Here is a 15,267-nt window from a genome sequence, read left to right as displayed (position 1 = left end):
ACATCTCAGATTCCTCTACAACATGAGTGTTATAGCGGGGTAGATAGGACATTATGCTAGGATCACATGACTGAACATTAAAAGCCCTCTCCAGGTAGGTAAAAAAAAGTCCATCAAATTTGAAGCCACCCCATTCTATGATGGGCAATGTTCCTTCTGATCATTATGGTCCTTTTCTATGAGCTTGGTTCTAAGCATTCTTTAGGCAAAAATGTTCTATACAATGCATCTAGTTCTAGCAAAAGAAAGTGACTTACAACATAAAGCTGCCGCCATATTATCGACCATTCCCTCAGAGTGGTGGTGACTTCTTGGATTAGTGGAAGTTCACTAGGGATGACTGTTTCATGTTGGCTGAAAATTTAACAATACAAGTTAGAATACTCAAATATCTTTTGGACATCAGAACAGCTCTGACTTATCTCTTGACCATTCTTGGTCCAGGTCAAGGTATCCAATAATAACTGATGGAAAACCAATACCCAAGTGAACAACCTTCCAGAAAAACTGGAGTTTGTCAGGGGAGTAAACACAGAGAGGATCTTGCTCTCTCACAGACTCCCAAGGTCCTCTTCATTTCCCTGAAGTTAGGTCCAGTCTGGCCTGCATGAAGGAGCCTCTCTTGCAATATTCCCAAGCTGCTTGCAGACTATACAGGCCAAGTCCAAACAGGTGTCACCACAAAGAGCACAGCATTATCAGAGTCCTGTGTCAACTGGCCCAATGCTTAAAAGCTTGAACTGGATCCTGCTTAAAGGCAATGGGGAGTCACTGAAGATTCCCTAAGCCAGGGAGGGATGTAACTGCAGGATGACTGATCTTGACAGTCCTGTGTAGGATGGGTTTGAAAAGAGATACAGGAAACCAGGAGGTTACCAAAAGCAGAAGGTGATAAATGCATCAACAAGGGGGTTGGAATTGGAAAAAGAAATGAAATAGGTGCGGGAAAGATGCGGGAAGGATGGTGCAGATGTCAAAGGCAAAGCACAGAGAGCAGCCTTTCCATGGTCTCCACTGGGAATGCAGGAGGTGAATCGTGGGGATAGGAAGAGGACACTTCCATGGAAAAGGAGGAGGACTCCATGAGAGATAGCACAAAGGAATTCCATATCTTTACATGGTGGAAAAGGTCTGAGGGAGAGGAATAAAAGGCTGGCTTAAAGAGTGTCATCTCATTACCCACAGAAGAGTGGGTACTCCATGGGGCACGGTGTAGGGTGGTATCATAGAGAAAAGGCTGGACATGAAGTCAGGGTTCCTCGATTCAAATCCTGGTTCATCCATATATGCCTTGGGGGGGGGGGGGCCTCAGCAAAGTCTCTTGACCTCTAGGGCTCAGTTTCCTCATGGATAAAAGAAAGGCACTGGACTGGGTATACCCTAAAGTCTGTTCCAGCTCTAGGACTAAGAAGGAGAATAAGGATGTACAGGGTTATTGAGTAGAGGCATCAAGGGCATTGGGTAGAGACAGTAATGGCACCAGGTAGTGAGAGCTAAGGACAAGGAGTCTGTGACAGAATAAGTGGACAAGGATAAGAGGCCAGATGGAAGCCTTGCAAGAAAATGTATATCTGCATCCCATGTAAACCCATCCACATTTGCACATCATAGATCAGGAGCTCATGGAGCAGTGACCATTCTCCATCACACACATTATTCAGAGTCACATCCAATTAGGCTCAATAAATCCCCATCTGATGAAGACGGACAGGGATGTTTGGAACAATCTGGGGCCAAAGTTCCACTAAAAGAGATTTAATTCAATCAACGTCATGATTCTGTGAAAGTTTCAGCTGGTGCATTTTCTTTTGGATTCTTACTTCCTTTGAAACTCTGCCGATGAAGCATTTCCTCTGCGTAAAAGAAGGCCCTCTCATAGGTCATCACCACTTCATGCCTCTAAATTAGCTTCTTTCTAATTATGCATCAGGCAACCAGGACACCCCAGCTAGGCCACTCTGGACGTTCAAAGTGCCAGGCTTGGAAAGGCAATTTTGTAATCAGCCAAAGAAATGTCATTATGCAGTAATCATATGATTAGTAATTTTATAATTTACATATTTAACTGAGTGTGAAGGTGTAGCTGAGATAAAAAGGGAAAACAGTTTAATGCTGCCTTTCCACGATGATGAAGATGCACCTGGCTAATGGCTTCCCATTTCATAAATGTCCTTTTAATGGCCTGATCCGTCAGCACTCTAACCTCTAGGAAACATACATCAAACTGGACATGATGTACATTTCATCTCTAAGCAGGCTGTGTCCAAAGTCTGGCTTTACCCTGAACAGGGCTGGTGCCATAGATGGGTGGGAACAGCTCTCAGAAAAGGGACTCAGGACATAGGAATGTGCAGAGGAACATGTGAGTCACTACTGGTGGGGACCCCGCAGCAAGGCGGGAGGGGGCCCCCACCCTGAGCAGAAATCTTCTCAGCTCAGACAGAGCCATAGATGAAGAAACACATCTCTCCAAAGGTCTATCTCATGTCACAACCCAAATGTGACCAGGAGTTGCCCTTCCTTCATCCTCTCCCTCCTCTAAAAAGAACCAGATTCAGCCCACTTAAGCTTAATAATAGTGTTGAAAAAAGTCCCCAAACTGAACTCACCCTTTTCCTTCTACTATGGCTTCTTTAAGGTGAATGTACGAAGCAGGAAATATGCCCTTGGACAGAGAGAAAAAAAAAAATGTCAACACATCGGAAACGTCAGATGGACAACTCTGCCTCAGTGGGGAAAGTGGCACCATGCCTTGTGCCAACATCATCATACCAATCATGGCAACTGACAATTTCCTCGTACTTTCACACATTTTCTCATATGATTTTCCTAAGACTCCTGGGAGATACAGGCATTATTACGATCCCATTTTACAGATGAGGAAATGGACCCTTAGACAACTTTCCCAACATCACAAAACTATTTAAAAATATCCAAAGAAAAATATAAGCCCAACGCTTCCTGATTCCATGTTCCAATGTTCCATCCACCACATATCACACTCCTTGGTTCTTCAGAAGAGATGGTGAAAGAGAAAGAAACACAACATTTAAAGTTGTAAAAGGAATTTAAACTCATCCATTCCTCAAAAGGAACAAAAATTTAACTAATGAATTCCATTAAAAAGGAGACTTTTTCTCTCCTTTTTATTCTCTGTGATAAGGGCTAGGAGGGGAAGACACAAATATATGTAATGTTTTAAAAAGGGGATCAATTAAATATTTTAAAATAAAATTAATTAAAAGTTTTTAACAATTAAAAAAAACGATATGCACAAGCTACAATGAGGTCAGTGAGGCCTTAAATTAAAAGGAATCGGGGGGCAATCTATTTTACAAGGGAACAGATGCATACAATTATTCATTACTAGGTAGCAACCAACTTGGACCTAGAAACAATTTTTTTGGGGGGGAATCCCCAACAAGTGTCCTCCTCGAGCCAATCACCAAGAGGAATGTAAAAAATGAAGTCCATGAAGCCTTGAGATGAGGAAGATGTCCCCACTGCCCAGCCCTGTGCGTGGGAAAAGAGCAGCTTCTCAACCCTTGCAAGAACTGCCGTTAGAGAAACTGAATGAATTCAAATCCAAACTTCCTTTCATAATGGGCCAACCAAATCCCACAAAATGAGCACTGGCTGAGGGCCTGGCTGGTCAGACCAGTTCTCAAGAACAGGAACCAGGACATGGCTACACTTCAGAAAACCTCTGCCCAATGATCCATTCCAAATCTAAAGAAGCATGGGGGAGTTGTTAGAGACAGAAAGGTCTGGGTCCAAACCCAGCTCGGACACCAACAGGATAGGAGGATTTAGTTGAGTCCCTTCTCCTCTCTTGGCCTCAGTTTGCCCATCTGTAAAGTATGGGGGTTGGACACAAAGCCTGTGAGATCCCTTCCTGCTCTCTAGCTAGGTTCAATGCACATCTCGGAACTCCAGGCCCAGATTTCCAGAGGCTCCAGCCAGAGGCCCATGTCCACCTCAATGTCAAGCCAGCAACTCAATCTCAACATTTCTAAAGTTTCTAAAAGCATCATCCTTTTCACCAAATCTCCCTCGTGCTGGGGAAGACACCATGACCTCCAGGTCCTGCAGGCTTCTGATCCTGCCCTTCCCAAGAATTGGCTTGTCTTGTCCATTCTCCTTTCACTCCATCTTTCCCATCTGACTCCTCCTCTGCCATCACACAGCCCCAGGCCCCCATCACTTCCCACCTGGATACTTGTCACAGCCTCTGCCTCTCCCTCTACCACACTGTGGTCTGAATCATCTTCCTTGATCTCATAGCCTCTCTTCTCAAGGCATTCCAATGGTGCCACATTACCCAAGAAACCAGTTCCTGATTCCAACATTCAAGATCTTCCACACCCTGTCTTACTTGAAGAAGGAGCCAAGGAGAACTGGGCAGAAGAGGCAACAGGCATGACATCAGGAAAAACTTCCTAAAAGAACTGTGCCAAAGGGAGAGGGGCTGCCCCAGGAAGAAATGAATGTCTCACCAAAGACATTCGCATCATCTACCAGGCCCAGAGAGGTGACGGCTGAGGTGGGCAAGGGAGTCACCCATAAGATGCTCCCTGGAAGCCTTCTCTTCCCCAGGACACAGTACACCTGCAGTGGGATGGCATGATGGTGGGGATCCCAATGTATGCCAGGGAATAATATGGCACTAAAATGGGAGTTGGAAGCCCAAGGTTCAAGTTCATCCACCAGTCGTATGTGACTTGTGTGAAGAACCAAGGGAATGTCATGTCAATCTTAACCTGTTTCCCATCTGTAAAATGGGAATGATAAGGCCAACACTGCCTACCTCATAAGATTGACAAAATGAGCGATTCAGGATTGGAAGAGGTCTCATCAATCATTCAGTCTAATCTGGGTCCCATGAACTTTTTTTTTACTTTTATGACAACTGTATTTCAATCTAATTGACTTCCTTTATGCCTTCTATGTACTGTATTTTCTTTTTTGCAGTTCCAAATACAATTCTAAGAAGAGGTCCAGAGGTGTCAGCAGAGACAGGGAAAGGGATCAATGTCACAGAAAATATTAAGAATTTACCTGCTCTATCCCATTTCTCCTCATTTTACAGGAAAGGAAAGTGACACCCAGAACTTGAGCACACAAAGTGTTTTGCAAACCTGAAGCACATTTTAAAGCCAGAAGCACTGGCTGCAGGGATGTAGCAACTAGCAAACAACTGGGCCAATTAGAAGATGATGAGACTAGAAGCTTAAGAGTCCAAAAGACAAAATCCAGGACTACGTTCAAATGCCCATTTATAGGTGGAAGGCCTGACTCCGGATCACAGTGGACAAAGCTTCCAAAGCTGGCCTTAGACTGGGTGAAGCTGAAAGAAAAAAGCCCAGGAGGAGAGAGAGTGGCCTGGGCTGGGGGAATCCCATCTCAGGGGCTGTGTTATGGCCACTGTACCTATGGCATTTGGCCAGCCCTGAGCTGAGAGACATTGAGTTCAGGAGAGAAGAGCTTTGCAACCCAAACTATGACCAAATAGGTGACAAGAAGCAGAGGGGAGTCCGCCAAAGAAGACCTCAAATCTGCTTGTGTAACACAAGAACCAAACTGGAAGCCATGAGTCATGTTTTCCCTTTAATCTCAGCAGTGAGATGCATGGGGTTGTCCTTTCATGCAGGAGGCCAGCCTCCCTCATCTTTCCCAAAAAGGTCAGTGCCCCATCACTACAGGTCAGCGTGCTCACCCCTCTGCACCCGCACAGGCTCCAGCAGGCTTCCAACCCATGCGTTAAAACAGATGATCGCTCTTTCTAAACTAGAACTGATCATAAAGAATTCCAGAAGGTATTAAAAACATGTTTCTGTTTCTCAAGTTTAAAAAGAGAGAAAAACATAGAAAACTTACCTTTTTAGATTTTTTTCTCAAAGTATATCCTCTGTACCACCCTAAAGAAAGAGAAAAAGGGGAAAAAGAAATCAGTACACCCACATAGTAAAAGGGACATACTGGCACCAGCAAATCGCAAAGAAAGTGCATCACACTAGTAAAGAAGTCACATCAACAAGCATTTATTAAACACTTATTGTATGCGAGGCATTGTGCTAAATCATGGGGATACAAAGAAAGACAAAAAATAATGCACAGGATCTGCTGCAGGAAACAGCACGCAAACAACTCCATCCATGCAAGATACAGTCAGGGTAAAGAAGTGGATAAAAATCAACTTGCAACAAATCTGGTCCTTTTAATTTGCAGAGGGCTGACCACAACGATAATCCAATAGGTCAGAACCATGTGCAGAGAAGGAGCTCTAAATTAGAGGAAAGCTCTAAATTAGGTTTTCTTGGACTCAGTATTTGAACTTCAGTGAAAAGACAGAGTGACATCCACTCTGACTTGTGAAGTATACTTGGCATAATGAAAGGCAACTCTCTCATCCAAAAATTACTTTTTCATAAAAATAACATTGAACTGCATGATCCTTGTCCTGCTCCCTCTGAATTCACTTTCATTACTTTACCTGCTGTTCATTCATTGAACAAAAGTGATGAAGAAGCCCAGAATCTGACTATGTTGTGGGGGTACCGATGCTGATGAGAATTACTGTAACAAACAATAACATCCAGCACATATCATGTTCTACACACTGGGCTAACTGCTTTATAATCAGCATCTCCTTTTAACTGAATAACCAACAGTGCCTGGCCTCAAGGGGCATCCATTCTAACAGAAAAGAAACAACAGGAAAGACAGAATTCAGACACAGTAAATGGGAAATAAAGCAATAGAGGAAGCAAGGAAGGACTTCTGCGTCCCTCGAGTAGCTGGTACTTTTGGTTTGTAATAAAGCAGGTAATTCAATAACTCCCAGGTGTTTGCAGAGAGCATGCAGGAGTTTTCCATGCATTGGATGATCATTATCTCACTTTGGCCTCACCAGGCGCCTATGAGGAATGTGCCACAATCAATAATCGCATTTTACAGGTGAGGAAATTGACAATCACCAGTTAAGGTAGCCAGCCTGTAGGAGGTCAGTGGTGGTAGGATTCTAACTCGGGGCTTCCTGTGCCTGGCTATGAGTGTGTTGACCATGAGGTCTGAGATCTCAGGCATGTTTCCTGAAGACAAACATGGGCCAGCTTTCCAGATCAGCCCACATCAGGAAGTGAAATGAAAGCTAACAAAGAACCGAGCCACAAGTCTAAGACAGCATCTAATTAGATTTAAATGAAAATCAATGAGAGTTCAGAGAACACGGGCCCCTCCTCCAGTGATACTTCTCCGGGAGTCCTGAATTCCGACTGAATTCTCTACACCACTCCACCTTTGACCCAAGGGATGCCCGCCAACCCCCTGATTCCTACCCTGCTTGGGTGCTGCCTTCAGCGCACACCTCCAGAGCTGGCATCCTCACAGGAGCCTGGGGCAAGGCTCTTGGAGAAGGCTGGCATCATTCCAATGACTGCACTGAGAGGGGCTGGTCTTCAAGTCAGGCTAAGTGTCTGAATGATATTAAAGGTAACGATGATGGCTAGCATTGGAAAGCATCTTATGGTTTGCAAAGCACTTCACAATCTTTACAATAATCTGAGAAGGAGGTGATGTCACTGACCCCACTTTATAAATGAGGACCCTGAGAGAGGCAGAGGTTAAGTGACTTGACTAAGGTCACCAAGCTAGTAAGTGTCTCAGGCTAGATTTTAATTCAGGTCTTCCTGATTCCAGGCCCAGGGCTATATCTATTGCCCACTTTGCTGTGTCTAATTCCTGCCTCCATCATTTGGGGCAAATCATTCATCCCTTCTGGTCCCAACTTGCTCTCTGTGCAAAACAAATGTTATATCAAAAGATCATTAAATCTAAATGGACCAATCAGACTTCAGAGCATACATTAAGCACCTCCTGTGGTCCTGATGGATGTTAGAAAAGAGCTTAAAAGGAACATTTCTGAAATGGAAGTATGACACTCAGGGAAGATGCTATGGGTTGATTTCTAAACAAAATAAAATGGTCTTTTCAACCATCTTCCTGGGAGATGAGGATAGTCAAATTTTCTCCATAACCATGTTTTATCAATATATGATCAGAAAAAGGTGCCAAATGAGATAGTGTGGCAAATGCTGTCCCCATTTTCAAAATGGAAGGTGATGGAAATGGCCACCAGTAAAATCTGGTGTCAATCACTAACTCACTAAAGAGAGAATTTGTGAGTCTGTGCAAAAGGAATCAGGGATCACTGAGCATCGCTACAGGTTCATGAAAATGAAACCAGACTAATTCCCTTTAGAAGCAGAATTATTAGACTGAATAGAGGTGACACGGTAGAGATGAGACAGCCTGTTATCAGCCAAGGATTCAAGTTTGTTATCCTTCTGAACATGGAAAAATGAGCCAAGTAAGGAGAAAGAGCAGGTCAATGGCTGCAGAGGGGAGTACAAGAGTATCAGTAAGGGCACTCAGGTCCGTCTAGAAGGAGGTCTAACCACATGCACAAGTCTCTGTACTCAGTCCTGGTCTAGTCAACATTTTCATTAATAATGTGAATCACATGACTGAAAGCAGGCCTATCAAACCTAAAGAAGGATGACATAAAGCTAAGAGAGATAACAAAACTCAGAAGGATTTTCAATAGAGCAGATTTAATAAGATAAAACTAGTAAGTGTGAACAAAGTCTTACATTTATATTAAAAATGTTGAACATGAATTAAGGATGAGGGAAAATTAGTTTGAAAGGTTGCATTAATTAAGCTTTCGGTTCAAAGAAAACGCTCATCCTCATATCCTCTCCACCTGCCACATCTGGAACACTGTTGGTGGCCTTGACCAACATGTGAAAGTAGACATGATCTGGAGCAAGCAAAGAGAGCAATCCAGATGTTAAACTTGGGAGATCATCTAGTCCATCCTTCTCATGGGGGAACCATAATGCCAATGGAAATAGTACCACAGGATGGAGAGTAGAATGAGCTAAGGGAGACTTTGGGGTCAGAAAGAGGGCACTGACCACTTGTCATCTCCAAAATTCTGAAGGGCTGCCATCTTAAGAAATGGATAGGGTTTATTTTGTGCAAATGCTAGGACCCAGGGCTCAGCACAGTGTCTGGCGCATAGTAGGTACTTAATAAATATTTACTGAATTATTGAATGAATAGCCAATGAATGAAAAGTGCAGTGAGGAAGATGCTAACTCAGCACAAAGAACAACTTGTGCTACACTGCGTGGTGTGGTGCTACAGGTAACGCTACATATCACAATGATAAATCATGATATAATTACATAAAGCATACCCAAACAGGGAGCCCTATCCATGAATGCAACAGGCCAAATCACAAAGTAAGCCAATCACTTTACCTGAGCCTCAGTTTCCTTATCTGTAAAACAAGGATAAAAATACCCAGAGTCCTACCTCATCAAGTTGTTGTGAAACTCTAATGAGATGATGGAGGGTGGTGATACTGATAGCCATCATCATCATCACTGCTGTTACTAGTGAGTATCCTCTTTTGCTGTATGTATGCAAGGAAAAGCTTGATGATCCCCTGTACTTTTTTCATGATTTATAATCAGGATTCTAAGGAGGGTCCACAAACTCCAAACAGCTACAGAGGGGCTTGGTGACACCAAGAGGAAGCCCTGCTCCAGCCCAAAGACAAGAGTTCTGTACTAACAGCTTCATTTGCCCATCTTTGAAACTGAAAACTGGCAAGATCCTGAGGAGTCCTCTTCAGGTGATAGTTGGACCAGGTCCAAATATCATTAAAAAAAATTAGAAATAACCTTGTTAGCTGAAGATACATAATTAGCTTTTGAAAATCCTTTCCTTTGCTTAAGTAGCCTGAGTTCTACATGTGAAGAACCCCTCTTTCTTCCAGAGCATCTCAGATTTTCCTGGCTAAAAGGGACAAGCAATCACCCACCCCACAGCCTCATCTGACCCTCAGGCCCAGAGAACAGAAAGAAATTGCCCCAAGTTCATCCAATTAGAGCCACAAGGGACAATTACAGTCCAAAAGAAAAGGAAACTGAGAGCTGGAGAAAGCGAATCACATCCAAGGACACTCAGCCAATGAATTGTAGAGCTGGAATTTGAATCCAGGCCCTCTGATTCCATGGCACTCCACTGCCTCCCACAGGTCACAGGGTCAGGTAATGCCTGCCCTTCATAATTCTTGGGATTTACTCAAATTTCCATCCACAGCCTGAAGATTTTTAAGAACTGTGGGATTAACCAGTGTCTTTGAAAATGTTAGCCAAGCAGTTGGCAACTTATTAGTTATATTTTGAACTGTAATAACCACTTGCCCCTGATTTATTAACCTTTTACCTCCCTGCATGTAAGGGCCCTAAATGGCCCAGGAGAACATTTCAATCTTACCTTTATTCCCCCACTCCCTAGCATGCAGCCTGGTACATAGCAAGTGCTTAATAAATACATGTGGACGTAAATGAAGGACCCTTCCAGCTGCATTATTTTCCATCTAAGTTGCCACTTCTGATCTACCTACTCCTAACTCTGCTAAAGACCTAGGAAAATGAACCTTCAAATTTGAAGGCTAATTCACCCCCTGATCCTTAAACAAAGAGATCTCATCTAGAAACCGTATCCTCTGTAGTAAGCTTAATGACATCCTAAAAATTACCACCAAGCAGAGAAGTGTGTCACATGATGTACAGAAATAGATTTTCTCATAGGGAAGGAGAAATACTATTATTGATGTAGGAATCCAATAGAGGGCTATAAAAATAAAAGTAGGATAGTAGACAAGGTCTAAGACGGGGCCAAAAAGTGGAGGAATTATTTGTTTTAGAATTCATGATAATCAACTGAGGCCATGAAGCATAAGGTGACCCCTTGAGAAAACAAGCTTGGTGCAAGTGACTCCTTTCTGGAGTAAAAGCTCTGGTCCAAAACTCACCTCTTAATTGATGGACACCCCAACACAAGTCAAGATGGAAACCAGAGTAGCAAACAGGCTGCTAATTTCACATCACAACATGGGAAGTCAGCCAAAGAGATCTGACTTTTGGGCACCTACTGCGTGTCAAGCATTGCTTTACACATCAGGACCCCAAAGACAAAAGTACAAGTCACTGACCTTGAAGATCTTATATTCTAATGGAAAAAGATGGAAAGCCGACTAACAAACATCCACCGGGAACTCAACTGCCACAATATTGGCTAAAATCAATGGCTGCTTTAAAAAGTTAATGATTAAAATAAGAGTTCCATTATTAAAATGGAGATGTGTATTGATCAGTATGGATGGTTTTTTTCTCTTCTTCCACTTTTTCATCTTTTTCTTTAAAAAAAATTCTTGTTATATGAGATGCCCTCTGGGAGGGAGAAGGATGCAGGGAGAAATTTAAGGGATATAAAAACCAAAGATAACAACAAGATTTATGGTTAAATAAGATTAAGCAAAATAAAAGGGTGGTACAGAAAACTGAATAGAGAGTCAGCTGGCCTCAAGCTCAGGGATAATAGTGATGTTCCTTCAGACTGCCTCAATTCTCAGTTCTTCCAGCTCCCTAGGGTCAATGCCTCTACTCCACTTGGGTCACACAAAGAGATGGGCACAGCCTTGATCTTCATCATCCTCCACAAACATACCACTTCCAAGATCCAAAATCTTGAAATTCCTTAATCCTATCATCCCATCTCTCCTTGCTCCTTCTAACTCCTAACATTATTCTTCATCCTCACTGGTCCTTCCAATCCCTCTGGCCCTCAGTACCTTCTCAAGTCACCCATGCTGCCAATACTTTCTCCTCCCTTCCCAAATCAAGACCATTAGTTAACCAGCTCAGGTGAACACTGTCCTCTACAAACCTTTGCTCCTTTCTCACACCTCTGCTTACAGTGGGGTCAGACCACATGACCTTCCCTAGCTCTAAACTTTTTGACTGCACAAACATTTTAAAAATTTAATTATCCTGTGACACAGTTATTGGGGTTTTTTTTCCTTAATGGATCACAATTTTACAATGTCAGAACCATACTGGTACGTATAATGAGACATTCCTCGGGTCCCTAAGAAGAGCTTGGGGGCTCCAAGCTGAAGGAACCCCTTTCTGAATTTCTATCCACCTTAGAGTGATTGGTACCCTCAAAGGAGACCCAGATGAGGAGCTCCAACTGTAACAAATGGAAAATCAGCAGAAAGTATCCCTCCAATAGTTGAACTCCTGTAAGACAGGCATCTGTTCCTGCTGTCTCACATCTGTTTTCAGGCAAGGCCAACTTTAAGAAAACAGATTTCACAGATACTCTATTTTAAGTGTAAAAGGTACAAATGGAATGAAACTCTCTGACAGCATGAGTCAGACACAGAAATAGCGGCGGTGGGACATTGGTATTTTAATAGATCTGTGCTTCTAAAAGGTGTCTGAGAAGAACAGACAGGCCTGTCACAGCTTGCTGGAAATATGGCGGCTGAGTGCCCTCACATGCTTGGTACCAAGTGAATTCCTAGAACTGACCTCAGGGGCTGGAGCTAGAGCTTATCCAAGGATTGCTGCCAGTCTCTTAGGGGTGTCTGCCATAGCCCCCTTCAACATTCCCAGTACTCATAGGCAGTCCTAGAGCCCCATATTGTTTGTTTATAGCCCCCAAGAGGCAGCTCCCATGAAGAGAAGGTCAGAAACAAATGAGGCTGAGGAGATGGAGAGAAGGGCTAGGTTCACCACGGTGCTTCTGAATTCTTTGTAGATCCTTAGGATACTTCCAGATATGACAGGTCCAACCAAAACTTCCTTCCCTCTCACTGACTATCAGTTCATTTAGTTCGTATCTGGTACAAACGTTCATTCTGTTACCTATTAGCTACCTAGCTAGCTATTCATCTGATGTGCCTGTCTGTATATATAGGGCAGCTAGGTGGCTCAGGAGAAGAGCACTTGGCCTGGACTTAGGAAAGCTCCTCTTCCTGAGTTCAAATATGGCCTCATTTATTAGCTGTGTGACCCTGGGCAAGTCACTTCACCCTGTTTCCCTCAGTTTCCTCATCTGTAAAATGAGCTAGAGAAGAAAATGGCAAACAGTTCCAGTATCTTTGCCACAAAAATCCCAAACAGGATCGTGAAAAGTCAGATGCAACTGAAAATGATTAAGCAACAACAAAAATATCTACCCATCTACCTATCTAGCCATCTGTCTGTCTCTCTGTCTGTCTATCTATGCCATCGTAAGATATAAGGAAAAACTTCCTACCACCTACCTAGAGTGATCCCAAAGGGGAACAGACACCCTTAAAGGTCAGTGACTCTCCCACATTGGCAGCCTTCCAGCAAAGGTTGGCCAACCAATCCCTTATCACGTGTTTGGGGAAGGAATCTTCACCATGTACAGGTTGTCCCAGAAGCCCTCATGGTCCCTCCAAGATCTGGGAGGGGAATAACCATCCAAAACAGACTTAGTCTCCCATCAACCATTGTGGTTGCATGGCCCTGAGCAAGTCACTTACCTTTTCAACGCTATAGGTGATTCTGTAAGATTCTAAGTAGCAGAGAAAGTCCTGATCTGCACTCATGGAAAACATTTCCTCCTCTAGGAGTTCCTTTGCCAGGGGTCTCACAGGTCCAGGCCCTTGCCCCACCTCTAAAATCCCATGTTAGTATTTATCAGTTATCTATAGTTACAAACATGTCTAGGGCTGTTGTAAAGATCAACTGAGAGGATGTTTGTAAAGCAAATCTTAAAGTGCCAGAGAAATGCTGAGTATCCTGAGATCTCTAACCTACCCTTTGCCTCTCATTGCTTCTCTCTTCCACAGTTAACAGCCAAAAACAAAGGGTTTCTCATCACACTGATGTTCCTAAAGCAGAGAATCCAAACCAGTTTCCAAAAAGCCAAGGATCTGCCCAAGGCAGCAGCCCTCAAGCCCCTGCTGTGCCTCTGGCAGTGCCCCTGCTGCCCTTCACCAGGCCCACCACCACCCTGGACCACTTTGTGGAAAAGAGAAGGGGCAAGGAAGAGCAGCTCCAAGGTGACCCAGTCAGACCATCAGCAGACCAAACTGAGTTTCCCCCAGTCCCTACCACTTCAGATCCAACCAAGCCCCAGAAACAAAAATACACCAAATGGGTCATCCTTTATAAGTGGTGGGAGAATAAGAATTCAGCTCTACATCCACTTACAAGAAACGCACTGAATTTTTAAAAGGCACATAACTGTGTCAAAGGAACATTTATATGCTAAAATAATGGCCTTGTAGAACTGAGTTTCTCTTAAGAATATTTTATCTAAATGATAGCAAACCTCTGCACTATTCCAGAGAAAGAAAGCAGAGAGGCAGCATTCACTAGGCAGAAAAATTGCTCTTCAGAAAAAAGGAGCCATTATTAACATGAGGCAGGAAAAAAGCCACCATACAATGCTATGTCCATTAGGTGCAGAAATATATGTACCGCCTGCCCCACTAGATAATGCCACAGACACCCTAACAGGCAGGCCTACCTTCAAATGTTTCCAAGATGTGCACGGTGTCACCGATTTGCAAAGAAAGTTCATCAGCTCCCCTGGCATCGTAGTTATAAAAAGCTGGAAGAAAGGGGGGAGAAAAGCTATTAGTGAAAACATAAAGGCACCCTCAACAAAAGTCATTTTTGTTATTTAAATATTGAAATAAAATGAGACTTTTTGTTCTGGTGGAACTTCAGAAAGTATCTTTCTCTTCATTTTTTTTCCAGTGTAACTCTAGAAGGCTTCACTCAAAGCAAGAACCTCCCACAACCCTCCTCCCATTCAAGAAATTACTTTGTATTTTACTGTGTGACAAAACACAGAGTCCATGTTGGTGGGACTATGGAAAGACAGGCATGATGTTTTCCTATTGATAGAGCTGTGATTGAGTTCAACTTCCAGAAAACAATGGAGACTAAGTTAGAAGTAACTAAAACACTCATGTTTTCTAACACAGAGATCTCACTGCCAGGCATATGCCCAAGGAGGTCAATGACAGGAAGGAAAGATATCAAAATATCTGCTGTGACACTTTTTATAACATTTACGCTGTCTATACATTGGATCCTATGGTCGAATGTATTTACTTGAGGGCAGGGACAATTGTCCAAATTTATTACTGTATCTCCAAGCCTCAGCACAGCGCTTGACTCATGGAGTTTAATAAATATTGGCTGTATGGAAGGTTTACATTTTCCTGTCAAATATCAGTGTACATATATCAGACATCAATGGGAGAGAGGGATAAAAATTCAGGGAAACATGGCAAATATTTTTATTAATCACTCCCTCCTTCACCAAAAAGAATTATTTTCATTTTTTAATAGAAGT

General features: G+C 43.0%; 1 protein-coding gene across 2 annotated transcripts in view; it reads right to left on the bottom strand.

The window, feature by feature from the left end:
• DOCK1 (dedicator of cytokinesis 1) overlaps positions 1-15,267 on the bottom strand; it is a 582,086-nt gene that overhangs the window by 508,386 nt on the left and 58,433 nt on the right. For both annotated transcript variants that reach the window (XM_072629055.1, XM_072629056.1), the window contains exons 2-5: positions 14,431-14,514; positions 5,878-5,918; positions 2,610-2,665; positions 258-354 (exon numbers count right to left, since the gene is read on the bottom strand). In XM_072629055.1, the coding sequence (XP_072485156.1) occupies positions 258-354; positions 2,610-2,665; positions 5,878-5,918; positions 14,431-14,514 (278 nt within the window). The remainder of the gene's footprint in view (positions 1-257; positions 355-2,609; positions 2,666-5,877; positions 5,919-14,430; positions 14,515-15,267) is intronic.

The sequence above is a fragment of the Notamacropus eugenii genome, chromosome 1, assembly GCF_028372415.1.
Source record: "Notamacropus eugenii isolate mMacEug1 chromosome 1, mMacEug1.pri_v2, whole genome shotgun sequence".
NCBI lineage: Eukaryota > Metazoa > Chordata > Mammalia > Diprotodontia > Macropodidae > Notamacropus > Notamacropus eugenii.
Note: the sequence above shows the minus strand (reverse complement) of the source record. Positions and strands in the feature narration are given on the sequence as shown.